This window comes from Neophocaena asiaeorientalis, unplaced genomic scaffold (assembly GCF_003031525.2).
Source record: "Neophocaena asiaeorientalis asiaeorientalis breed wild unplaced genomic scaffold, Neophocaena_asiaeorientalis_V1.1 scaffold505, whole genome shotgun sequence".
Lineage (NCBI taxonomy): Eukaryota > Metazoa > Chordata > Mammalia > Artiodactyla > Phocoenidae > Neophocaena > Neophocaena asiaeorientalis.
In genome coordinates, this window is record NW_020174704.1 from 3,292,745 (window position 1) to 3,319,287 (window position 26,543).

Here is a 26,543-nt window from a genome sequence, read left to right on the forward strand (position 1 = left end):
CACATTGAAACCGTACTGTGAAGGGAGTCAACCATTTATCCTCTGTGAGTTTCCATTTCCTCACTTGTTAAAATCCGGGTAATACTTGCCTTATCAACCTTAACGAGGCTGATGAGAGACTTGAATGAGAAGATGTGTGCAAAAATGCTTAAAAAGTATAAAGCTCTCTAAGGACTGTAAAAATTATCATTGCTGCTATTATTATTGATGAACTTCTATGCCTAGCCTCGAGGTTTCTACCTCATGTTTAGCATATAGTTGGGTTTTATTTTGAAATCCCTGATAACCCAGGTAGCAGCAATATTACTGCCGGCTACCAATGCATAAGTAATGTTTTCCAGTCATATTTTTCCTTCTCACAGTAGCAACAACAAAAATATCAGTCTGGAAACAACATGAATCACAATGAAAATTAGAAGCAGAGAACATAAACATGTTATATCTCATAAATCACCTTGTTGTTCTGTTGCGCTCGTTTAAGAAAAAAAAAAAAAGGAAGGAAAAAGAACTATTAACTCATGGGAACAGCAGCACATAAATACAAGTCAGGTCTCCGTATTTTCTGATAATCACTGCCCCTCACAGCTACTTGACAACACAGGATCAGCTGGAGCAAAGTCCCTCTGAAATAAATGTGTCACGTGTCTCGCAAAGGCACATGCTCCAGACAAAAAACAGCAAGGCCACTAGTCAAGCTCCTCAGGGATGAGTCCTCCCAGAGGAATCAGCTGCGTGTAGATCAGGACGAATGACTAAATATACACTCTGGCAGCTCCGAGCACCAAGCCCTGAAATAGCAGACACACTCAGTGTCCAGCTGGGGGCGCTCCAAGGATCAAACATCCTCCAGGCACAGCACTATTTGGGATGTGAACAAACCACTATTTATTCTCTTCACTAACATTTAGTAAAAAGGAAATGGAGATATCCTCATCTCATTTGTAGAAAAGACTGTAGCTACCTGGGAGGGACTGCCAGAAGTTTCAGGAAGAAAATTGAGAAGTGGTACACATTTAATTACTTTAAGGAATGGTAAGTAAAAAAATAAAACGAGATATCATGAAGAAGCCCAGAAAGTGCCTCTCCAAAAAAATAAATAAATAAATAGTAATGAGACATGCATATATGAAATTAAACTGAGGAGGGGTGCAGATATGATGAAAAATTGCAATTTGGGTGGGGGGGATGAGGGAATGAGAGTTCTCAGGTCACAGTATTTTATGCCATTTCTAGTTACCAAGGTCCTAGCATTAAGAATGAGGACACCACTTAGCGGAATTTTTTGATTAAATGGTCACCTGCAGTTTGATTTCTTTGAGGCTTGGACTCTACTACAGGGATTGACAAAGGTTTGCAAAGCTGTTTAGAAGGCACATACAATGAACAAGAATTACCAATGAAAAGAGCACTGAAGAAAAGGCAAAGGGACACTGGGGGGTGTTGAAATGTCCAAACAAAAGGATTTCATTTTCCAATCCATCCATATCATTTCAACACGGCCTAAATTAGCACGGAAATCACTACTCTATTTGGCACAGGTCAGTCTCCACTGGGAAGGAATCGGGCGCAGGGGGAAAGAATAGCAAATGGAAAGTTCCACATCAGACTCTGTAAGATCCATGATAGCAGGGCCACATGGGACCTTTCTGCAACCGACTGCCCAGAACCCATCACGCAGCAGCAGCAGCGGTGCTTGAGAGCACACGACTGGCTGGAGTAGACACTCGATGACTCTTTAAAATGAATGAAAGATTGAATTTAGCACATGGAGCAAAGAGTCAGAGTTAGCAACATGACACAGGCATGAAGGCAGGCAGAGCTGGCCATTACCCCTTCAATCTGCAGGTACTACACCAGAGAACAGGAATGGTCAAACCCTTCCTCATTTCTCTTAAAGTCATGGGATTAATTTGATGCACCTCTCTGTCCACCACGCCCAAGTATTTTTGCACTTCTATTATGAATTTAGAAGCTGTGGACCAAAGTGGGAAAAACCCAAGAATTAAAAGACGTGAATTTGATTTCTAGCTTTGTTACTTCAGTTTCCCATTTGTGACACAAAGCAAAGGAGCGCAAAGCAATGCGAGATGAAGAAGCACTCTGGAAACTGTGATGTGATATTCAAATGTGAAGTATTATGATAGTATTGTTGGACACACAGTACTGTTTGAAGTCCTTGCTTCTCCCTGGCCAGATGTGCATTTGGGACAGTTTATCATCTAAGAGATAAAAGACGAAAGCTGAGTATGTCACTAGTGTCCTCTATTTTCCAACTATAAAGGGATAGTAGCTTTTTGTTTGGGTTCACTTTCTGGGACTCCTTTTGAGGAAAATGATTAAATCAAACTCTAAGGTGGGTAGTTTGTGGAGTAGATAAAAGCCCAGAAGGGGCCTGTCAAAAAAAAAGTCACCGCATCTGAGGTTGTTGACTACTCTAAACAGTGTGTGACTTACGTCTCTAGAGATATAAAGTGAATGTGTTATTAACAGATGCTAAGGTCTGATCTTGTCTGACATCAGTGATGTGACCACTGAATTGTTTGGTCCTGTTATCCACTGAAGTCCAGGCAAAGTTAGACTCAAAATATAAGGAGGAGCCCTCAACCCAAGGTTAATAAAGGAAGAAAATCACTGACATATGTACTATCCTTATAAAATAGAAAGATAAGGACTTCCCTGGTGACGCAGTGGTTAAGAATCTGCCTGCCAATGCAGGGGACACGGGTTCAACCCCTGGTCTCGGAAGATCCCACATGCCGCAGAGCAGCTAAGCCCATGCGCCGTAACTACTGAGCCTGCGCTCTAGAGCCCATGAGCCACAATTACTGAGCCTGCGCTCTAGAGCCTGTGAGCCACAACTACTGAAGCCTGCACGCCTAGAGCCCTTGCTCCGCAACAAGAGAAGCCACCACAATGAGAAGCCCACGCACAGCAACGAAGAGTAGCCCCCGCTCACCGCAACTAGAGAAAGCCCGCGCAAAGCAACAAAGATCCAACGCAGCCAAAAATTACTTGATCTTTAATTAATTTTTTTAAAGTAAGAGAAGTCCTCTTCACTAAAAGTAGGAAGCAGTTAATAGATTAATAATTAAAGGTAAATAAAACTCCACATTCAGAAATAAAGTTAAGATAAATCTCTTTAACCTAATAATTGAACACTTTTATAAAGCTTTTTACCCCAGGATCTGGCTTCTAACACTGTGCCCAGCATAATACCCATTTGTACTTTCACAAACTATTCATTTTTAAATGTCCTTCTTGTTTCTGCTTCTTCAGAGATAAAATAATAATCCAGAGAGCTAGATAATGGTTTAAAATCAGAAGGATCCCTCCCAATTGGGGTTAGACCTGGAGAGGGAAATGGAGTTAGCTCACCTGTACCCTGCCTTACATTCCATGGTGTGGGGCATTTAGTAGGTGCTCAATAAATACTGATGGATGGACAGCCACACTTTCTCCCTATGCTAGCAAATATAAGAATTTACATTATATTCAGGTTTTTCTACAAACTGTACTCTCATGGAAAGTAATCTCCTCCTCATTCTCGGAAAGGAGAACCTGAGATATAAAAGGCGGAGAATGTACTTTACTGAGAAAAAACAGATTAGCCAGCACTTCCTATGAAATGAAAACAGACCTAATATGTGGGAGTGGTATGGAACAGTTTCATGATTTCACTCTAAGTTTTAGAGCAGTACCCCCTGGCTCAGTAGTCTGAAAATATACGTTGAATCTAACAAGAGAAATTTAACAGGGCCCTGTTGAAACCAAATCCTAAGTCAAAGCTAAAACCCAAAAGCAAAATACAACGGTGGAAATTTGCCAGGTCACGGATGCCAGTGACCTCATGCCCCATGTTTCTTCCTCGGCTGATTTGCTCATTTTTTAGTCTCCTCCTTCCTTGAGGCCAATAACCAATGTAGTGTCTTTCATCTGCAACCTAAGAAATTGCTGGCCTTGAACCCTAAGACCAAACTGTTGAGCTGAATCGAACTGAACTTTTTTAGAAAAGAATTTTTTGAGGGGACTTCTCTGTCCTTATATATCCAAAGTGTGTATATGCTATGGAGAACAGTATGGAGGTTCCTTAAAAAGCTAAAAATAGAACTACCATATGACGCAGCAATCCCACTACCGGGCATATACCCTGAGAAAACCATAATTCAAAAAGACACATGTACCACAATGTTCACTGCAGCACTATTTACAATAGCCAGGACATGGGAGCAGCCTAAGTGTCTATCTACAGATGAATGGATAAAGAAGATGCGGCACATATATCCAATGGAATATTACTTCAGCCATAAAAGGAAATGAAACTGAGTTATTTGTAGTGAGGTAGATGGACGTAGAGTCTGTCATACAGAATGAAGTAAGTCAGAAAGAGAAAAACAAATACCATATGCTAACATATATATATGGAATCCAAAAAAAAAAAAATGGTTCTGAAGAACCTAGAGGCAGGACAGAAATAAAGACAAAGACGCAGAGAACGGACTTGAGGACACGGGGAGGGGGAAAGGTAAGCTGGGACGAAGTGAGAGAATATGTATACGTACAGGTGATTCACTTTCTTATACAGCAGAAACAACACTGTAAAGCAATTATACTCCAATAAAGATGTTTAAAAAAAAAGTGTGTATATGGGGCAGTATCTACATTACCTGTGAATATAAAGTGAAGTTAACGAATTAGACCAAGTAGTTTCAGGCTATGGAAGGGAGAAAAAAAATGTCTAGGGGGGATGAAGAAGGCTTCTGTGAGAGAGGACACAAGATAAAGTTTTAAAAGGTCAGATGGAAAAAAAGAGGAGACAAAAAGCACGATCTTGGGGGATTTCATAGGTTTCCAAATCCACAGAATGGTTATCATGGACTGCAGCACATTTTAGCAGGAAAGGGACTGGATAAGGGACAGCAGGAAAAAGTTAAAAAAAAAAAAAAAAAAAAGTTTGTTCCCTGAGGATAACTTGATGGGTTCTTATGACACATCTTTAGAGCCAAACTGCATGAAGTCTGGTGAATAGTAAAATATTGGGCCTTTTGCCAAATAAAGGGAATATCTCAGATTACATTATCAGTAGATTAGATAGTGGAAGAGCCACATGAGTAGATGTGTGTGTGTATGTTTGCTGCATTCTCACATAAGTTACCAGTTGCACATAATCAAACAGCACTACCCCTCCATCTGCTTTTCTATTACTTGTCCTACTTTGTGCCAATTTCCATTTTTCTCCCCAACACCCCTTGTTTCACTGTTCTTCTTTAAGACATGGGACAGGGATTTGTCAAAGTCAATGAGCACTTTATTACAGTGAGAACATTCCGTAATGAACAATTCAGCAATTTAATGAGATTCTGTAGATCTGTCTCCAGCCTGTCCATCAAGTTTCACTTCTATAAAGCACCCTGACACTAATCCTCTGGCATACCCAATCTGCACCCTGGGCTGAATATTAGATTCTTCCATGGTATATTGCATTACTAGTATAACCTCAGCAAAAATGATGAACTTAACTATACTTGAAGCAATATAACTGGACTGATTTGATTTTTATCTATTGGGTTGAGTGTGAGGGAATTACTTATTTACTAAGATAAAGCAAAAACCGTTTCTTATTGCCTGCTGAATGATTAAATTGATAATATTTATGTGAGTCTTTTTTAATCCTTTCTTGAGGAGCAGGTATAAAAAAAATTGCCTGCAGCAGAAAGCATCTTTTGAAATTCTACATTATAAAATTAGTAACATATTTAGAGAGGCAATTATGATAACTCTTTTTTTTTTTTTTTTTTTTTTTTTTGCGGTACGCGGGCCTCTCACTGTTGTGGCCTCTCCCATTGTGGAGCACAGGCTCCAGACGCGCAGGCTCAGTGGCCATGGCTCACGGGCCCAGCCGCTCCGCGGCATGTGGGATTTTCCCAGACCGGGGCATGAACCCATGTCCCCTGCATCGGCAGGGGGACTCTCAACCACTACACCACCAGGGAAGCCCTATGATAACTCTTATGTGAATAGTATGGAATTTTTTGGCCACTCACACATCTGTACATTACCATGTTGATATCGGGCAGTGCCTTCAACTGTGCCACAAGAAGAGAAGCCACAAGGACGGTTGGCTCACATCTCAATTAGGTTAGAAATAATTAAATACAGAATTCATTCTAAGTCTCTGTTTTTCCCTTTGGGAAGGAAAGAAAAATTTGGCAGTTCCTCACTTTGAGCTGACCAGAGTAATTCTGATGATTTGTGTTTTCCACAGATAATTAAAATTCATACCAAAAACTCACCCTCACCAACACATTTGACCTCTGCCTGAACAACCATTATGAGAAATACCTAAAAAGCAGAAAATAATTTATGGCTTATATTTTTTCACTGATATTTTCTTCTCAAGACAGCGTGGAATACTGGAGAGATGAGGGCAAGTGTCAACAAAGCTGGATGTGAAGGCTGGCTCTGCTCTGTAACCCTGAGGCAAGACACTGAAGCCTCGTTTTGCTTGTCTGGAGGATGGAATGATAAGAACCATCCTTCAGACCTGTTGTGATAAGTTAATAAGTCTGCAAAGAGCCCGGGTCCTGAAAGGCCCTCAGTACACTGCAGGCTTTATTATCCTCACTGGTGGAAGCAACAGTGAAGAGGGAAGTTGCTGATTAAAGTAAGATAAAGAAAGAACTAAGGGAGGGCTTCCCTGGTGGCGCAGTGGTTGAGAGTCCGCCTGCCGATGCAGGGGACACAGATTCGTGCCCCGGTCCGGGAAGATCCCACATGCCGCGGAGCGGCTGGGCCTGTGAGCCACGGCTGCTGAGCCTGTGCGTCTAGAGCCTGTGCTCCGCAACGGGAGAGGCCATAACACTGAGAGGTCCGCGTACCGCAAAAAAAAAAAAAAAAAAAAAAAAAAGAGAGAAAGGCACCGGGAAAATTAGCAATCAGTAGAATCAGATGGTGATAATTAACAGCTACCTATGCCTCCATCTTGTCCAGAATTAAAGTATTCTCTGAATGTCATTTGATAAGACACGAGGTATTTATTGTCTCATCAGCTAATAGAAGACTTCATATTTTCCCTTGTATTCTGTATATAAATATTTTTCAAATGATCATGAAATCTTGAAAGTATGGCACCCTAGAAGTAACAGGATGGCTTAGCCACTGCTTCAGAGTAAGACAGACAGTATAAGAAGCAGTGGAAGATGGGCTCTGTTTCCCAAAGACACTGTGTGGATTGTTCAAGGATAGTCACTGGGGATGAGCAGAAATGGATTTCAATTGAATAATCAAATTGAAAACACAAAACATCCTCCTGTCCCCTAGGCAAAGGGTGTCTGAAAAGAATGCTATGTCAGGTGAAAAAGCAGGGCTTCGGAAAATAGCAATGAATGCAGAATGAACTAAGGAGGGAGATTTTTCCACTGTTAAGGGAGGAAAGCTTCCTCTCATTTAAGGTCCCAGCTGCTCTCTACTGCAACAAAGAAATGTTTCTGAATTGTTTCCAGGAAAGCCCAGAATTTATTCTGATTCCATTGGTCTTAAATAGGCATAAATACCACTTTAACAATCCATCCTTCTCATATTCAGTTTAAGTAACTATGTTTCGCAGGGGAATAAAAACCCTTGACTCTTTCTGATGTAACCACCTTTGGTTCTGGGAAACCACAGTGAGGGTGTGAGGAATCTCACCTGCGATTCCCTGAGTTAAGCTGAGTGGGCTGAGGCCTCAAGCCTCAAGGGCTGGTGTTCTCCAGTTACTTGCCCATCACGGAACACTGACTTCTAAGACTTTGATTCCAATGTGGACCAAACCAGACAAAATAGTTGTCATCGTTCCTCAACCCTTTAACATTTAATCATTCCTTTTAATCATGACTTCACGCCCAAAGAGGACCCATGCAGAGTGCCCTTACCTGCCATATCTGCTGTTCACTCAAGGAGGTCAGGCGGTCGCTCTTCAGGACCTCCTGAAGCAGACAATAAGGGAGCGTTAGAATGTCTTCTGGGCGACTCTTCAGGAGCTCAGAGAGATGTTTCACTAAGAAATCGATCACTGCCTTCTCCAACAAAGTGAGGTTAAAGAGGTCAGCAAGTCTGTACAGATCCAAGTAATTAAAGCTATTTAATTCCTGGTGCCAAAAAAAAAAAAAAAAACGGAGAAAAGATCTCTTAGAAATCAATCCAAGAAAGAGCAAGCAAGAAATTCAGACTGACTCCCTCAAGTCTGCACGACAGGAGTGGGAGAGAGGGAACTGCGCTCCACTGATAATGTAAACAACAACATCAACATCATCCACAATTATACGGCTCTGGGCAGGGAACTGTTGTTCTAGAATTTAACGTTTTTCCTTACTTTGCCCCTCTTAAAACCAATATACTTAAAGACATCTTAAAATGGGGACTGAAAGGGGTTTCTGGTTTTACTGGCTAAAATGTTACTTTGCAACTTTTTAGAAACATTTTACCAAAGAAAATGATTTGTCTACCATATTTTACAGCTTTCAGGTGGTAAGTTTTTTCTACTGAAGATAATATGAGGGCAGGTAGAGTGGGAGCCATGACTAGATGACAAAAACTATAGCCCTACTCTTTTTCTAAAACTTCAAATTAAGTACAAATCTGAGTTAAAAACAACCTATCCTGACTTAATGAGCTAACAACTATCCTGACCTAATGAGCTAAAACAAAGATTTTTACATGTAAAGTCTCAGGAAATGAAGACATCTCACAGATTCCTGTCCTGAATAAATTCTATATTGAATCCACCTGAGATGGACGACTTATAATTGTTCTTTGCTTTTTGTTAGCCTCAAAAATTCAGGCAATCAATGAAATCTTTTCAAAGAGTTTCTATAGCAATGCTTCATTGTGGGGGGATTCTACCTGTTTCTACAAGTTCTCAAACTCAGAGCCAGAGCTCTAAAATAATGCCCCCAGAGAGCCAGGACACCTGTGAAACCTTTGCCTTGTAACTCTGCAAGAACCATAGTGGGCATGCAGGTTTGTTGATAGAAAACTTACCTATTTCAAGTAGATTGAGAGTGGGCTGTGTCCTAGTTTTCCCTCATTTTCAACTTGCAATTATTATTACAATATTTTCTAGTAACTTAAGGAATGCAGAATACCATCAGATAGCTATTTTACTCCATTGATTTATTAAGTATTTTCAACATACTTATCCCTTTTTCTAGTAATCTAACAGTATTAAGAACTCTTTCTAAAATCTTTATTTTCTATTTTAATGTATCTGTTTCCATAAAATTTTAAGGTTTAAAGGAATATGTTCTAAATCGGCACTGTCCAACATGGTAACCACTAGCCACATGTGGCTACTGGGCATTTGAAATGTGGCTAGTGTGATTTGAGATGTGCTGTAAGTGTTAAATATATACTGAAAGCAAGGAGTAAGAAAAATAGAATATAAAATGTCTCATTAATAATTTTTACATTGATTGTATGTTGAAATGGTATTATTCTGGATATAGTGGATAAATATATTATCATTAATTTCACCTGTTTCTTTTTACTTTTAATGCAGCTACTAGAAAATGTAAAATTAACATGTGGCTTCCATTAAGTTTCTATTGTACGATGCTGTTCTAAATAATGAAATGTATAATGAAGAAAGTGTAAAAACAGATCTTAGAGAAACAGCTGCATCATCACCACAGCTACCTGATTCTTTTGTTTGTTTGTTTTACTTTAGATTCTATTTCTTTTGGTGGGATATGACACTTTAATTACATTCCTAACAGGAGTCAAGCTAGATGATTTCAGGAATCAGCCATAACATTTTGGCTCTTAATAGCTCCACTGGCCAACACAATTGAAAAGGAATAAATACTTATCTATAAAATGAAGTTTACCACAGTTGACCACTAAAATCCATTACAACTCAAATTTCTAAGGGTCCACTCATAGCCATTCAATTAAAATATCTGGGCTTCCCATCCAGCAGATTTTATCAAAGGAATACTACATATTTTGCCTCCAGCATCAGGTTTTTCAAGTAATGTTTAAACTTATTCTTCAAATCTTACTTTTTCCTATTGGTAAATTCTACTACGGGAGGAAAGAAGATGTAACCCTTGCACATGGAGCTTCCACAACGAACTTTAGGACCATCTCCTCGGGATGAATACGTTATTTCTGGTCAATACATCTACGAAGCCAGTTTAACTGCTCCAGGACCCTGGATACGATTTCAGTGTCCCAGTAAGTCACTCTGCAGTCCCCTAGACGCGTGATGGGGGTCGGGGAGCGATGTCAGTGCCTTTCAGGTACCCTGGGCGCATGCACAAGCCCTGGTTCAAGGTCCTAGGGCAGCGCCCAGCCGCATCACACAGAACGATGAGCATACAGAGGCGGAAACAAGCAAGCTCTGTAAAGTAAAAGGTGGACAGGCACAGCTGAGGAACAGTGTTTTTTTCCCCACTTGTTCTGTCAAAAAGACGTATACGTCTATGAGTTTGGGGCTGGATTATATAGCAGCAATCAAATATTCTTTATTAAGCAACTTTATATCTTTGTATAGAGACACTGGGTTTCTTCTGATTAGAAGCCTGCAACTTAAATACAGGCCAATTCAAAACTGCAGACAACCGGAGAATTAATTTAATTTAATACAGAATTTTAAAAAGTGTGCTTCTTTTCTGCTGTTTCTTTTGAATGTAATTATTTAATGCCTGCTTCCACAGTCCTGAAATGTTTTTGCTTCCTAAGGGTATAATTTTATATAACTCCCAAACCCAATCTAACACAGCATTTGATATTAGTGGAGAACTAAGGCTAAATGCACAAGTGTCAATGGCTAAGTGAAGAGCAAAGGGGAACTGAACTGACACATACCCGTGTACAAGAAAAACAGCTGTTAAAAGTCTGCTCCTGGACTTCTTGGTGGTGCAGTGGTAAAGAACCCGCCTGCCAAAGCAGGGGACACAGGTTTGAGCCCTGATGTGGGAAGATCCCACATGACCCAGAGCAATTAAGCCCGTGCGCCACAACTACTGAGCTTGCGCTCTAGAGCCGGCGAGCCACAACTACGGAAGCCCATGCGCCTAGAGCTCACGCTCCGCAACAAGAGAAACCACCACAATGAGAAGCCCGCGCACCACGACAAAGAGTAGCCCCTGCTCGCTGCACCTAGAGAAAGCCCGTACACAGCAATGAGGACCCAACACAGCCAAAAATAAATAATTTTTTTAAAAGTCTGCTCCCTATCTTTACCTTTTCATTTCTCCTCTCTTCTGCTTAAAAACATAATTTCCCCAAATCTCCTGTGCTTTTTATGTATGTCAAAGGTTTCCGTTCCCCTTGCCATGCATACTTAGCGCCTCAGTAGTTACACTGTGTAAACTGGGGAGTTGGGGGAAAAAAGAAAACCTCCATTGAGGTCTTGATACCACAATATACGTTCCTCGTACTGGAGCCAATGTGTTTATGTGAGTCTTAAGCAAAATCATCACTTCTTGTTCTTTTGGCTAAGACCATATGCAAGCAAAATAATCACCAATAATGATGCTTTTAAGGATTCCCATTAATGTGATTAAGGAGGTGGGAAGCAATGGTTAAACTGCATTAAATGCTCACCCGTAATACTCTGCATGGAAAAAAAAGCATCACTGTTATGAAAGTAGTGCCATTATGTTTCTGGTTATAAAAAGTAATAAATTTGTCCATTTCATAAAATTCAGGAAGTACAAAGTATGGAAAAGAAAACAAAAATGATTCATATTTCCCCATGCAGAGATAATCACTATTAATGCTTTTGTGTATATTTCTAGACTCTTTTGAAAGAAATCTTTTATATATCAAAGAAAGAGAAAGAACAATTGTATTCAGGAACAGAACAAACTGTCAACAGCCATAGGCACTTGGAGGCAACCCAGGTTTGTGGAGAAGAGCAAAGGCCATAGAATCAGGTAGACCTGGTTCAAATCCAGTGCAAATTCTTATCATTGGCTATGACCCTGGGTCAGTCACTGATCCTCTGTTATTCCCCATTTACGAAATGGAGAGTTCACCCAGTTCATAGGGTCATTGTGGAGATAATGAATCAAGAGCACTTACCGCACGGCTTGGCACAGGGAAAGCAGACAGTAGATTTGGCAGGCAAGGAACAATAAAGTACATTTGAACATTGTTGTTTGGCATCCATAATCCCTGATTCATCACTGATGCAAGGAGGTCAAAATAGAGAATCTGTCCCTTTAGATATCAAAGTCTTAAGTAAGCTGCACCATTAAATCAGGGAAAAGGAGCATAGCCAGAGTAAAAACCATGCAATTGAGTTGTACACTGATTACATGTTAATGCCTCTCACATCTATTTTATTAGCCCAAATCTCTCTCCTAAGCTCTGAATTCATTTTCCCAACTGCCGATAAGAGGACATCTTCTCTTGGATATTCCACAGCTATACTGAACTCAACATGCCCACATCGAACTTATTTTTTGCAAACTTGCATCTTCTCCTTGTTCTAGTTATGAGATTGTCTCCCTTCTCTTACATTCTGTGACGCAGAAATCCAAGTGCCCAGGTAGAGGCAGTGGTTTTGAATTGAAGTTACAGCTCAGCAACAAGAAACTCTCTTGAGTGAAAGGAAAATCTTTTTCTTTTCTTTTTCTAAAAAGGTTTCATTTCTGTCACACTGCTTCTCACTTGAAATTTCGTTTCTATTCAGAATTATGGTGCATACATTGTTGTTCTTTCGGGAATCTTTTTAAATAGTGTTTATTTTCCTCTGGTTTAGGGCTATTTGGCTTTTCTCTTCCCTTCTATTTGTTTCCTATAGTGTGAACGACAAGGTAAATAACAGAAGAACCATAAAATGTGTCCCCAATACTATACCAGCTATGGAATAAAATAAACACCAGTTTTCCAAGTGCAATAATTCTTAAACCTTATATATTCCCCAAATTCAGTCTTTTGGTGTGGCCTATTTCTCTAATTAATTAAAATGGTTATTCCCCAGATTAACTATTGAATATGGTAGGGAAAAGAAAGCACAAGAAAGGGAAATACTATTTTATTTTGGCTTACATTCAAATGTAATTACTTTTGTGAGGCAAATTATTGTGTGGTGAGGACATGAGTGGGAGGAAGTAGGGCAATTTGGGGGAGTAGGTAAACCCTATGGCCCTTTTACCAAACCAGGGGAGGCAAAAAAGTCCACCTTTGTGATGGATGTCTCCTGGTGGGGTTCTCATCTGTAGCTGAGTGACTGGCCACTGTATTAGCAAGAGTCTTTCAATATCCCAATTAAGCAAGTACTAATAATTAGTGATGAAACTCCATACAAGACTCTCTTTATATTATAAAGAAAGGTTAGAGAAGATTTAAGCCTATCCCTGAACCAATGTCCCCCAGACTCACTTACATTCTAATACACTTTCTTGAATGGGAGAAAATGGTGCAGCCTTATAGCTGAGGTCTGCATGTTCACTGCACATAACCCACAGCCTAGCTCATGTATGCCACAGCCTAGAGACATGTTGATGTGTGCCAACAGTGATACAAGCTGAGAATCAATAATGCATATTTCTAATACATAGTCTATCTTAGTTTCAGTCACACCCATGCTGTGTCCCAGCCTGTCAGTAGCCCCTTGACCATCCAGCACTGCAGTTTAATCATAGCCCCGGCAGGGGAATTATGTGGAACACAGAAAATATCTGTCATCTTGTGACTGCATCTACTGTAGACTATCCCCAAAATCTGCCCCACAAATACTCTTCCTCAAATCTAAGAGTCCTTGTTAAACTGACAAGATTAGGAAATCTGATGAAGACGCTTTAATACTAAGGATACCCACGCAAAACATGGCCTTAATAACACCTGTTTCTCTTGTTGGCTCATGTAATTCTGAGAACATTACTAACTTACAAAACAAAAATAAGCATCAGCAACCTGTACTATAAGAATGGAAAACTATGACCTATGCTCAAGATAATAAGAAACCTCTCTCAAGGTCAAAATAAAAGTAAATGCCATTTTGATTTCCTGAATTCCCTCCTCCCCCCTTCTAAGATAACCAAATTGAACAGGATTCCACATTTTTTCTAGGTAATAACACTCAAAAGATGTGACTATTTTGACAATGCTGTGTTTCACTGTTATAATTATAACCCTTCTTTTCCAATTATTGATGCTCTTCACTTATACCCCCTTCAAAATGTCACCTCCATTACCACATGTCAATACTTCACTACAGATAAAGATGGTCAGGAGAGATAGTGATTTCTATGCCTCTCATGTAATAGCATGCATGAAACTTGAAGTTCTATTATAAAATGTTGATATTACATCACATTCTGAGGAGTCCTCTAAATGAGAAGTCACCCTTGCTACAGAAGTCAAGAAATCTTTTTTTAAAAACTATTCCTGGGACTTCCCTGGTGGCACAGTGGTTAAGAATCTGCCTGCCAACGCAGGGGACACTGCTTCGAGCCCTGGTCCAGGAAGATCCCACGTGCCGCGGAGCAACTAAGCCCGTGCGCCACAACTACTGAGCCTGCATTCTAGAGCCCATGAACCACAACTACTGAGCCCACGTGCCACAACTACTGAATCCCACGCGCCTAGAGCCTGTGCTCTGCAACAAAAGAAGTCACTGCAATGAGAAGCCCATGCATTGCAACAAAGAGTAGCCCCCACTCACCGCAACTTGAGAAAGCCCGCACGCAGCAACGAAGACTCAATGCCGTCAAAGATAATTAATTAATTAAAAAAAAAAAACAAAACTATTCCCAAATAGATTCAAAATAACCTGATACAGGGAGTCTGCATATAATCAAATCAGCATGATCTGATTTTTAGCAATGTTAACCAAAAGTTAAATAAAACTATTGTACTGGCTGCTTATAGAGACCAAGTACCAAGTTAGACATAATAAATCTGAAGCCCTTTATCAGTAAGTCCTAATGCTTCCCACTTCAAGTCTCCTGTCACATACCAACGAACTTGTCACTAAGCTATTCGTGCATGTTATCTTCCAATAAGTAAAAACATTCCTAGTAAACTAGTAAGAAGGTTTCACATCTTATGTTTTTGGTATCCTGTACAATGCCAATCACAATGCTTTATCACAGATTGTAATTTAAAAAGTATTTGCTGGGGCTTCCCTGGTGGCACAGTGGTTGAGAGTCCGCCTGCCGATGCAGGGGACGCGGGTTCGTGCCCCGGTCCAGGAGAATCTCACGTGCCGCGGAGTGCCTGGGCCCCGTGAGCCATGGCCACTGAGCCTGCGCGTCCAGAGCCTGTGCTCCGCAGCGGGAGAGGCCACAAAAGTGAGAAGCCCGGGCAACCCGCCCCACCACAAACAAAAAGTATTTGTTGGATTATGAATTTTAAAAAGCAACATGTTTTTAAAAAGTTGTTTTTTGTTTTTGTAAAAAGCACCCCCATGACTTCAAATGGAAAGAGGAAATGACAGTTTGGGTATAGGTCTCATTTTACAGTTGGGCAAAATGAACAGATTGCTCACAATTAAGTGAGAATGGTGCTCTCAAATATTTGATCTGAACTTAGAAAATTCTCTCTTGATGCTAACTACCCATCAGGGCTTTTATATAATTGGTTAACATGGGGGAACACCCACTTGTGGTGCCAGATGCATCAGGCCTGGCTTCCACAGTGAATCTCGGGTCTCCTGTCTTTTTACATGTTGATTTTTCTTTCCTTCTTAGAATGTCAAAAAGGAACCTTACTTCTCTTTGTATTTAGTGATAACCAGAAATATATAAATGTCTATGCTGTTTGCCAAAAGTATATCAAGCATTATCAGTGTTGGGGAGGAAGACGACAACCGGAATTAGATTCCTCTTCCTAAGCAAGACAGACCACTCCAGCGGGAAGTATTGTTCCTTCTTCTGACTTCTCATTTCAGGAGCTACTTGTATACTTGAATATTTACTTAACCCTTTGCCACTGGTTACATACTTTCTCCCCTAGTTGTGTATAAAAGTACAGACTGTATCTGTACTTCTTTAGATCTTCCTCTCAGTCTTCACAAAGAGCACTTTATAAATTTTGATGGATGGATAGTGGGTAGATAAGAAAGAATATCAGACCTTTAAAAAGTCAACTTTTATTGCCTTTACTTCTTAGTTTTACAGGAAAACATGGATTCTCCTCCTCCTCTAAAATTATTCAACTATTTTAAATATTTGAATAGTAAATATTAAATAAATTGATTAAATATTTTAATCTTTAAATATTAAAAACGCCTAGAACGTTAGCCACTCTGGAAATAAATATGGCAGCCCAGAAAGAGAGAGAGAGAAAAGAAATAGCTATTGCCTAAACTCTTCACAACTGTATGCTGTCTTGGGGCTACCATTCGATAGCAGGTGTATTGTCATTTTATTCTTTATGACTCAGAAAGATTATAAGTTCAACTTGTTGTGCATGTTTATTTGAGTTTATAATTTTATATTTTCCCTGTCGCTTTCACTAGGCTGTAAGTGTGGAGACAAGGAACTGGCTGCATGCTTAGTCTGGAGTTGTAGAAAAAGCACATGATTTTTTTTGTTTTAAAGAGTTGTTAAAATAATTTCATTAGTGTATCAGTCAAGGCTCTCCAGAAAAATAGGAGATACACAGAGAGACAGATTTTAAGGAATTGGCTCACAAGATTGTGTGGGCTGGCAAATGTGTACAGCAGGTCAGCTGGCTGGTATCTCAGGCAGGAGTTGAAGGTACAGTCTTGAGTCACAGATTTGTAGATCAGGCTCGCTGGCTGGAAATTCAGGCAGCATTTCTGTGTTACAGTCTTGAGGCACAATTCCTTCTTCTTCAGGAAGTCTCAGTTTTTATTCCTAAGGACTTCAACTGATTGGATGAGGCCCGCTCATCAAAAGTGGTCTCCTTCATTTAAAGTCAACAGATTTTAGGAAAGCACGTGATTTGAAGCTGACACATATGGATAGCCCCAGCAAGAGATTAACATCTCATTAGAAAAATCGGAAAGGTGATCTGTGATAAGGATTTCCAAAAACATGTGTCAAGTACCTTCCACATAGTAGATGCTCAACATACAGTAGCTGTCTCATTATTATTATTCCCTTTTAAAAATACTACCAACAGTGCTTAAGCTATAGCTTTGCATATTCCACAAATTTTACTCACTGATAGGGTAAAGAGAAGAAAACACTGAATGTCTAATGTGGACTTTGTTTTTCTACAAATAACAGCAAAAATCAAAGTTGTTGTGTAACATCATTCATTTCTTTTGTACTTAAAAGACACTTCACCAGAGATAAAAAAAGGAGAATAGATTGAGACATTATACTGGACCATCACCAAGTATGTATTACTATAATGTACTCTGGTTCCCATGTTCTATATTACACACAGCAGAAAAGACACACAGAGAAATCTAAGGATGGAGGAGCTGCATTTCTTTATGACCTTATTTGAAAGATAAACTCCTTGGAGAAATACAATTTATTCAGATTATCAAGACCCTGCTGTGCAAATCTACATTCTGGGAGCACACTATGGAGATCAAAAAATATTTACTTTATTCTGTTGGGTATAAAAGCTTTTAATGAATGCATAATTAAGGCAAAAAAGAGTGTATACAGCTTTAGAAATTCCACTTCTGAGCCAAGCCATTAATATCCAAGGCACCATACCCAGTTGTGATTCTACCTGTTTCCTAGTTGGATTACAACCTAGTTATAAATCAAGGTATTACATGACTACACGACCTGGTGCTGCAGAAAAGGACTGCACTCCAGGACTAGAGAGAGCAACGTAAAGGGCTTTGTTGTGGATGTGTGGTGAAGGGCTGGCCCTTTGGAACATGTTGAAACAAACAAATAAACAAAACCCAAAACCTCGGGATGAATTATGTAGGAAAAAAGTCATCATGCATATCATGTACATAAAGGGACCTGTAAGTTTTCTCCATAATATCTTATATTAGAGTTGATGGGATAAAATCTAACAGTTATGGAAGAAAAAGTGAGCAAATCATTGACAATGCAGGCCAGATTATTTGTGATATGATAAAATAATGTAAAACCAGGTATTTTTATTTGTATAAATATAGAGATATAGTTATATTTGTATACAAACAAACATATCTGGACAGTTGAATGCAACTATATATTCATGTATTGATACAAATATGCATATGATACAGTGTGATTAAACTAAAACAAAACATTAGCAGCAATCCAAAAATACAAGAAAAAAACCCAGCATGCTCTAATTCTTGGAGTCTTTGAAGGCCTGTTTAAATATATTTGTGCTGTATAACAGAGGAATTCTACAATTAGGTTACTAGTACATTTTCATAATCAACTGTATTCATAATATCCAAGGCTCATGAATAATTTTATATTGTTCCTTGGGAAAGTCTCTAGTAAGCTGGAAATCCAGTATGAAGGAAGCACAGAGACACAGCCATCATCAACAACTAATAATTCTGGCCCCAGTCACGATGTGCTACAAAATGCTATTGCAAAGTTTACTAGAGCTGTCTCAGCACATCAGGTGATTACCACTGCATTATGGACTATAAAGAGGAAATTAATGTATACTTTTCTTTCTTTAATCAAAAATAGTCCGTCTGAGCAACTGGAGCTTTAAAACGAAAATTGCAATAATCACAAACCTTTTTTGAACGATGAGAGGCAAAATCAGGTTAAAATTTTTTTAAAGAACAGTACAGCCTGGACGTAATTCTGGTATATTCCCTTACTTAGTGCTGCTACCCAAAGTCAGCTGCTGAAAATTAGCCCAATTCTGCAGAATTTCAATAATCTCTCAGTTATCCACATAGACTTTCGTCTTAATCATTATTATACATAAGAATGAAGACTGGTAAGGTTTTCTGTTTCAAGTCTTCATTGTTTTGGCTTTTTATATTTTGGATGTTATGCGGGATATATAATATCAATATTTTACATATTTATATATAATGTAAATTTTTCATATATTTATAACTGGGACCAGTTCAATTTTTTTTTTTTTTTTTTTTTTTTTTTATTTATGGCTGTGTTGGGTCTTCGTTTCTGTGCGAGGGCTTTCTCTAGTTTCGGCAGGTGGGGGCTACCCTTCATCGCGGTGCGTGGGCCTCTCACTATCGCGGCCTCTCTTGTTGCGGAGCACAGGCTCCAGAGGCGCAGACTCAGTAACTGTGGCTCACGGGCCTAGTTGCTCCGTGGCATGTGGGATCTTCCCAGACCAGGGCTCGAACCCGTGTCCCCTGCATTGACAGGCAGATTCTCAACCACTGCGCCACCAGGGAAGCCCATGACCAGTTCAAATTTATCTAGATATTATGACACTTTCAAAATCTGAATATCAGTGACTTAACAGGCTGGTAACTGATGTGAATTGAGGTGGCAAGAGCATCTGAAGCAGTGGTTCTCAAACTGTGGTCCCCAGACCACTAACATCAGCATTACCTGGGAACTTGTTAGGATACAGATTCTCAGGCTCCTCCTCAGACCTCTTGAATCAGAAACTCTATGGGTAGGGCCCAGCAGTCTGCTTTAACCAGCTGTTCAGGTGATTCCACACACAGTCAAGTTTAAGAACCACTGATACAGAGTACACATTTGAGTGAAGAAAGAAATGACTCTGACCTGCATAAATATATTCTTACAGCAGAACAAGATGCATGACCCCAGTCCCTCATCGCAGACTCTGAAGTGGGCAAACATTATACTCAGTGTATGGGGCTGAGGCCACAGTACCTGAAGCTGAACTAACGACACAGATAAGCAGTCATTTCCCAGGGCCTGAGCACGTGTCCCTCGAAAGGCAGCAAGGAAAAGGTCGGCAGCCTGCTCTAAAGGAGATTTGGGGAGAGAGAGTGAGAAAAGGGGTCGGGGAAATGTCTAGGAAGGAAAGACACCTGGAGAGAGGGAGGCATATGGACAGCAGTCTCCTTGTAAGGACTTAGATCTTCCTTCTGTTAAACAAATGCACTGCCTGTATTTCCTCTAGTCGGGGAACTTAGGATACCATGCAACTGTATTACAGAAAATTCCTATCACAGGGAACTCTCCTGGCACATGTAGAAGGAACGCAAACAAATACGCGTTTCTAAGCAACTACTATGCACTAGAGCTAGAGATAAAAGATTTTTCCAATTTCTCCTTGAATTCTGTATATGAGGATGCAGCAATATGTTTTATTTACAGGAAGGGCAGGGGAAACAATAAAACGAAACTTCCTATTTAAAAGCAGCAACGCCATTGTATATATGTGCCACATTTTCTTTATCCATTCATCTGTTGATGGACACTTAGGTTGCTGCTTATATACAATGGAATATTACTCAGCCATAAAAAGAAATGAAATTGAGTTACTTGTAGTGAGGTGGCTGGACCTAGAGACTGTCATACAGAATGAAGTCAGTCAGAAAGAGAAAAACAAACACCATATGCTAACACATATATATGGAATCTAAAAAACAAACAAACAAAAATGGTCATGAAGAACCTAGGGGCGAGACGGGAATAAAGATACAGACCTACTAGAGAATGGACTTGAGGACACGGGGAGGGGGAAGGGTAAGCTGTGACAAAGTGAGAGAGTGGCATGGACATATATACACTACTAAATGTAAAACAGATAGCTAGTGGGAAGCAGCCGCATAGCACAGGGAGATCAGCTCGGTGCTTTGTGACCACCTAGTGGGTGGGACAGGGAGGGTGGAAAGGAGGGAGACGCAAGAGGGAAGAGATATGAGGATATATGTGTATGTATAACTGATTCACTTTGTTATAAAGCAGAAACTAACACCATTGTAAAGCAATTATACTCCAATAAAAACTAAATAAATAAAAAAGTAGCAACACCAAGTATTATGTTGCTTTTAAAAGCATCAATTTTTACTATTTACTAAAGTATAATTTCAGTGTGGTGTTTTCACTTATCAGAGACAGGGAGAAAGTGATGGTTCATATAATTATTTGTGACTTTTTTTTTCTAAAACAATACAGGCACTTCTACAAAAGCTAAGAGAAGTGGCGCAAAGGAAAAATACCTTTTACAGAATGGTTATTATTTCCAAAATATTCAGGAACAGCCTGGTCCAATATGCTGTTGATTGGAAGTAGGTAGTAAAATTTGTGACATTTCCAGGAATGAAGAAAGACCGGAGTGACGGAAGTGGGTAGGAAGGTTAACTGTGGAATTAATAGAGAAATTCACAAGTGAAGCATGCAATTCTATTGGCTCTGGTTTTCAGGGTACCTACTGTGTGTAGGATACTATGCTATAGGATACTTTGCATGCACTATCTCACGAACACTCCAACACTCCTAAGATGTACATTGTATATACGGTATCATATCTGTATCACATCTGTATTTGTGGGCAAAGAGGTTATGTAACTTGCTCAAGGTCACACAACTCTGGGACATGAACTTATATCACAGGGAGACAGATAAGTCAATCAATACAAATAATATGGTGTGATCAGCACTCTGGAAGAATGCCTGTAATTAATGAAGAGGAGGGAAATCCACCTCCAACTAGGTGGATTTATCAGGCAGCTCTGGAAGAGGAGCTATAACACATGAGCAAGCTACTTGCAGGTTAAAGAGGAACTCATAGGGTGACATAACGAGGGAAGAATAATCCATGGAGAAGAAGGCTTCATACAAAGAGGTTTGGGCACGGGGACATGCATGAAGTTCACAATGATTGTGGTATAGCATGTGGGTAGTAACTTTTTTTTTTTTTAAAAAAAAGAAGGCTAAAGCGATAGGAAGTTTCATAATAAAAATGGAACCTGTGAACCACTTCAAGAGGAATGAACCTTGTTTTGAAGGAGGCACTGGGGTGAGGCAGGAGTGAAGGCAGGTAGGTCCATTGGTTAGCAGGAAGTTTCTTTAGTCCAGGAAATAAGTATTGAAGATTTGAATTAAGATGGTGGAAATAGAAATAGAGAGAATGAGAGAGATTTAAAAAGTTAAGGGAGTTCACCCAAGCCCTGCACACAGATGTTTGTAACAGCTTAATCGTAATTGCCTGAACTTGAAGTGACCAAGACGTCCTTCAGTAAGTGAAGGGGTAAGTAAACTGTGGTCCATCCAGACAATGGAATGCCATGCAGCACTAAAAAGAAATGAGCTATCAAGCCATGAAAAGACACAGAGGAGATTTAAATGCATATTACTAAGCAAAAGAAGACAATCTGGAAATGCTACATACTGTATGAATCCAACTATATGACGTTCTGGAAAAGGTGAAACTGTGGAGATAGAAAAAGATCAGTGGTTACCAGGCGTTGTGGGGAGGAGAGGGAGGGATGAACAGGCAGAGCACAGAGGATTTTTAGGGCAGTAAGACTATTCTGTATGATACTGTAATGGTAGATGCATGTCATTACACCTTTGTCCAAACCTACAGAATGTAGAACACCAGGAGTGACCCTTAATGTAAACTGTGGACTCTGGGTGATAGTGATGTGATAGTAGGTCCACCAATTGTAACAAATGTACCTACTCTGGTGGAGGATGTTGATAATGGGGGCAGGGGGTACATAGGAAATCTCTGTAGCCACCTTTCACATTTGTTGTGAACCCAAAAATTACTCTTTAAAAACAGTGTCTTAAAAAAAAATTTAGGGAGGTAGAATTGAAAGGTTTTGGTGATAGCCTATGTGGAGCACAAGGAGATGAAATATTTTAGGATGACTCCTGGGTTTCTGGCTTGGGTTAACACTCAGAAAGGTCATATGCCTGTGGGATATCCAAGAGGAAATGCTGACTAGGCAGTTGGCTTAGAGAAGATAAAACATGCTATCCTTGGGTACAGTAAGAATAGGGCACATGAAGGAGGCAAGAAATTAAAAGGACAAGGTTAGAAACCTAGTTTGTAACCAGGAGACAGGGATCCAGCTTGTGTTTTAGGGAAAGAAATTGTTTTGTGGGCCGGAAAAATAACTTAGGTTACACAGCAAAGTATTGATTAGCTTTAGTCAACAGACAGGAAGGTCAGTTGAGCTACTGCAGGAACATCTAGGAAAAATAATCCAGATCTGAATGATGGCAGTGACAATGAAGAAAGACAAGAAGGCATATGTGAGAACAATTTAAGAGGTTAAACCAATAGAATGTATTGAGATTAATAAGATCATGGAGCAACATAAGATTATGCCAAAGTTTCTGGTTTGGGTTACTACATGGATAATGGTTCTTTAACAAAGAGTGGGAGGAGGAACAGGTGAGTAGAATGGGTGACAGTGAACTGAGACGCATGTGGATGCCAGCCGAGTGGAAACAGCTGAACACAGAGCTTGGCGCTCAGGAGAGGAGACTGCAATCCTCCAAATGTGGATGAAAGAGAGTGATGGTGAGCAGAAGAGAAGGGCACCCACATGGCATCACTGTACCCAGAGGGATATTCACAGAGCTGATGGAAGAAGAGTTTGTAAAGGAATTGAAAAGAAGTAGAAGGAGAACAGGAGAGAGTCTTGAGAAAATAGAAGTGTAGGAAAGAAAGGAGCTAATAACCACTGTCGGAAGGCTGTAGAGTGGTCACATTAAAGACCATAAAAGGCCCACAGCCTTTGACGATTAGAAGGCTTTGGGGACCTTTATTGGAACAGCCTTTGGGGAGTAATGAAGGCAGAGGACTGAGTTCAATAGGACTGAAGAATGAATAGGAGGTAAGGAAGTGCAGACACTGCTCCCAGTTTGGTAGTGAACGGAAGGAGCGAGTTGTGATCGTGAGAAAAGAAGAAAAGTTTCTCCCATCTTATTGATCCTATTTTAAAAATGAAAGGAAGGAGCCAGTGGAGAAGACATTGGAACCATGGGAAACACATGGTTCCAATGTCTTCTGATGCATCAAGTTGCTGAAAGGCAGTTTAGCCTTAGAGAATAGGGCAGACATTTATGGGCAGAAATATCTGCAGGTGGGGGGTGAACAGGAGGATGAATATCTTAAATGAAACATAGATTTTCTTTTAATGCCCCTAATTTCAAGTATTGATAATGGAATTAAGTGAGATTGATTTTGTTTGCTTTGTTTATTGATTCTGAACTCTAGCATTAGTAAAATATTGGAAGCATCTTATTTTTGAGAAAAATAGGCTGAAAGTGATTTTAAAATTGCCCACCACACAACAGTTAGCTTAGAATAGAAATTACTAATATTAGAAAAATCCTTCAAGACAATCTTTCTTGTCTTTAAAAACTCACAAACAATAAAGACATAGTGAACCCCAGATTACCCACATAACAAATTAAAATGCCAAAATGACTTCCTTGGCCAGCCAGTGTGTCTCTGGGCTGTCACTGACATCCTTCGGTGTGGGCTTAGGGAAGAAAAGCCAAGATAATAGCATATGAAAAGATTAACTGGGATCCTAAAATGGCTGCTAAAAAACTTATGATATATTTTAGAGCCAAATATTAATGATATTTGAAAATTTTGGTATTCTGGATCACCCATGCCAGATAGCAAATACTCATGATTAGAACAAATAATTAGTAGCTGGCTATGATTTAGTAGGGCTGATACATTTCTACCCTTTCTGATCATTTTCACTGACTTTAAAAAAAATCTGAAAGATTAAACTGTTTGTAATATATTTTCCAAAATTCGTACTTTAACTTTCGCCAAATACAAGAGTATCAGCTCTAGTGAACTGTGGAATAGCACTCAGTGTATTTGATTAGGGGCCTATTCAATATATATGTTGGTATAATAATTTGTCTTATCTAATACGGGAAAAAAATAGCTCAGCAGTGGAGAAAAACAAGTTATAATTTCTCAACCTTGAGGATAAATTATTCTATTCAGAGCACCCACTATATATTATGTATTTAGGAGATACTGCTAATTTAATAATTAAAATTATAATAACGCATTATTTGGAAGAGATAACCTCCTATAAGTCATTGTAGTATTACTTATTTTAAAAATGATAACCTATTAAGAAATACTGTAAAATATGCAAGATCTTCAGTGCCAAATGCAATCCCCATAGAAAGTATTTTCAACTTCAAAAAAACTGTATTCAATGGGTAAAACTAATGTAAGACTGACTTATTAACATATTTTCCTCCCATAATATAAAATTTCAATATTTAAGCAAGAAACAAATTACTGAATGGATGCACCATTCGTTCCCTCAACACACACTGCTATGGACTGAACTGTGTCCTTGCAAAATTCATATGCTGATGTTCTAAGTCCCAGTATGATGGTATTTGGCGATGTGACTTTGGGAGGCAGTTGGGTTTAGATGAGGTCATGAGGGTGGGGCCCTCAGGATGGGATCAGTGTTCTCATAAGAAGAGACACCAGAGGGCCTTCCCTGCTGGCGCAGTGGTTAAGAATCTGCCTGCCAATGCAGGGGCACAGGTTCGAACCCTGATCCAGGAAGATCCCGCTTGCCATGGAGAAACTAAGCCCGTGCCTGCGCTCTAGAGCCTGTGAGTCACAACTACTGTGCCTGCGTGCCACAACTACTGAAGCCCACGCGCCTAGAGCCCCTGCTCCACAGCAAGAGAAGCCACCATAGTGAGAAGCCCACGCGCTGCAACCAGAGAAAAGCCTGCGCGCAGCAACGGAGACCCAACACAGCCACAATAAAATAAATAAGAAAAAAAAAAAAAAAAAGGAGAAGAGACACCAGAGAGCTTGCTGTCTCTTTCTCTCTGCCATGTGAGAACATAGCCAAAAGGTGGCCATCTGCAAGCCAGGAAGAGAGCCCTCATCAGAGCCTGACCAGGTTAGCACCTTTATCTTAGACTTCTAGCCTCCAGACTGTGAAAAATAAATATCTGTTTAAATCACCCAGTCTGTGGTATCTTGCTGTGATAGCAGGCCAAGCTGACCAATACAGACACTGAGCTGTTGTGATGCGATGGGAGGGAGGGGGTAAGATATAAAGAGATGTAAGGCATGACCCCTGCCTTCAAGAGTCCCTAACTGGGGTGGGTAATTTCCAACCACAGTAAGCCCATGAGGAAATTGATGCAAAAGCAGCACTCAGATACTTTCTGCTTCTGCGAAGCTATTTCAAGGATCCTGTGTTTCCCAGAGTTGAAAGGAAAAAAATATTTTCTAAGTAAAAGAACAGTAAAATCACCATTTATGTAAAAAAAAAAAAAAAAACCAGAAATACCCAGAATTCTTCCTAATACCCTCATGAGAGAATAACGTTCTTTAAACCTTTGTACCTTCACTGAAGAGAGAAAATGACTAATTCTCATGGTAGCCCATTTAGTGTAAAACTAAATGAAGACAAGGGATGACTAATAAGCATCAGTCACAGAGGAGGGAGATTTAGGGCAGGAAGTCACTTCCTCCCTCCTGCTCCCTTTACTTGGCTTCTGAATGATTAATAGTAAGAATTTTGGCTTCGCTCTACGAGACGATCCAAATGTGCACACTGTAAACAGAAAAACGCCTTCAATCTGGGGAAATGATCTTTTATGCTTGTAAAAGCAGAAAACAAAAACAAATGAAAACAGGATAGAACGCCCCCCCCCCGACCCCCGTTTTCGTTACAGTGATAAAATGCTCTACCTAGAGCACTCCTGTCCCTTTCCTCTCACATCACAGCA

General features: G+C 39.8%; 1 protein-coding gene across 1 annotated transcript in view; it reads right to left on the minus strand.

Moving 5' to 3' along the window:
- Positions 1-26,543, minus strand: part of KLHL32 (kelch like family member 32) — a 229,614-nt gene that overhangs the window by 74,396 nt on the left and 128,675 nt on the right. Inside the window, exon 6 of the mRNA XM_024759311.1 lies at positions 7,908-8,123. Coding sequence (XP_024615079.1) covers positions 7,908-8,123 — 216 coding nt within the window. The remainder of the gene's footprint in view (positions 1-7,907; positions 8,124-26,543) is intronic.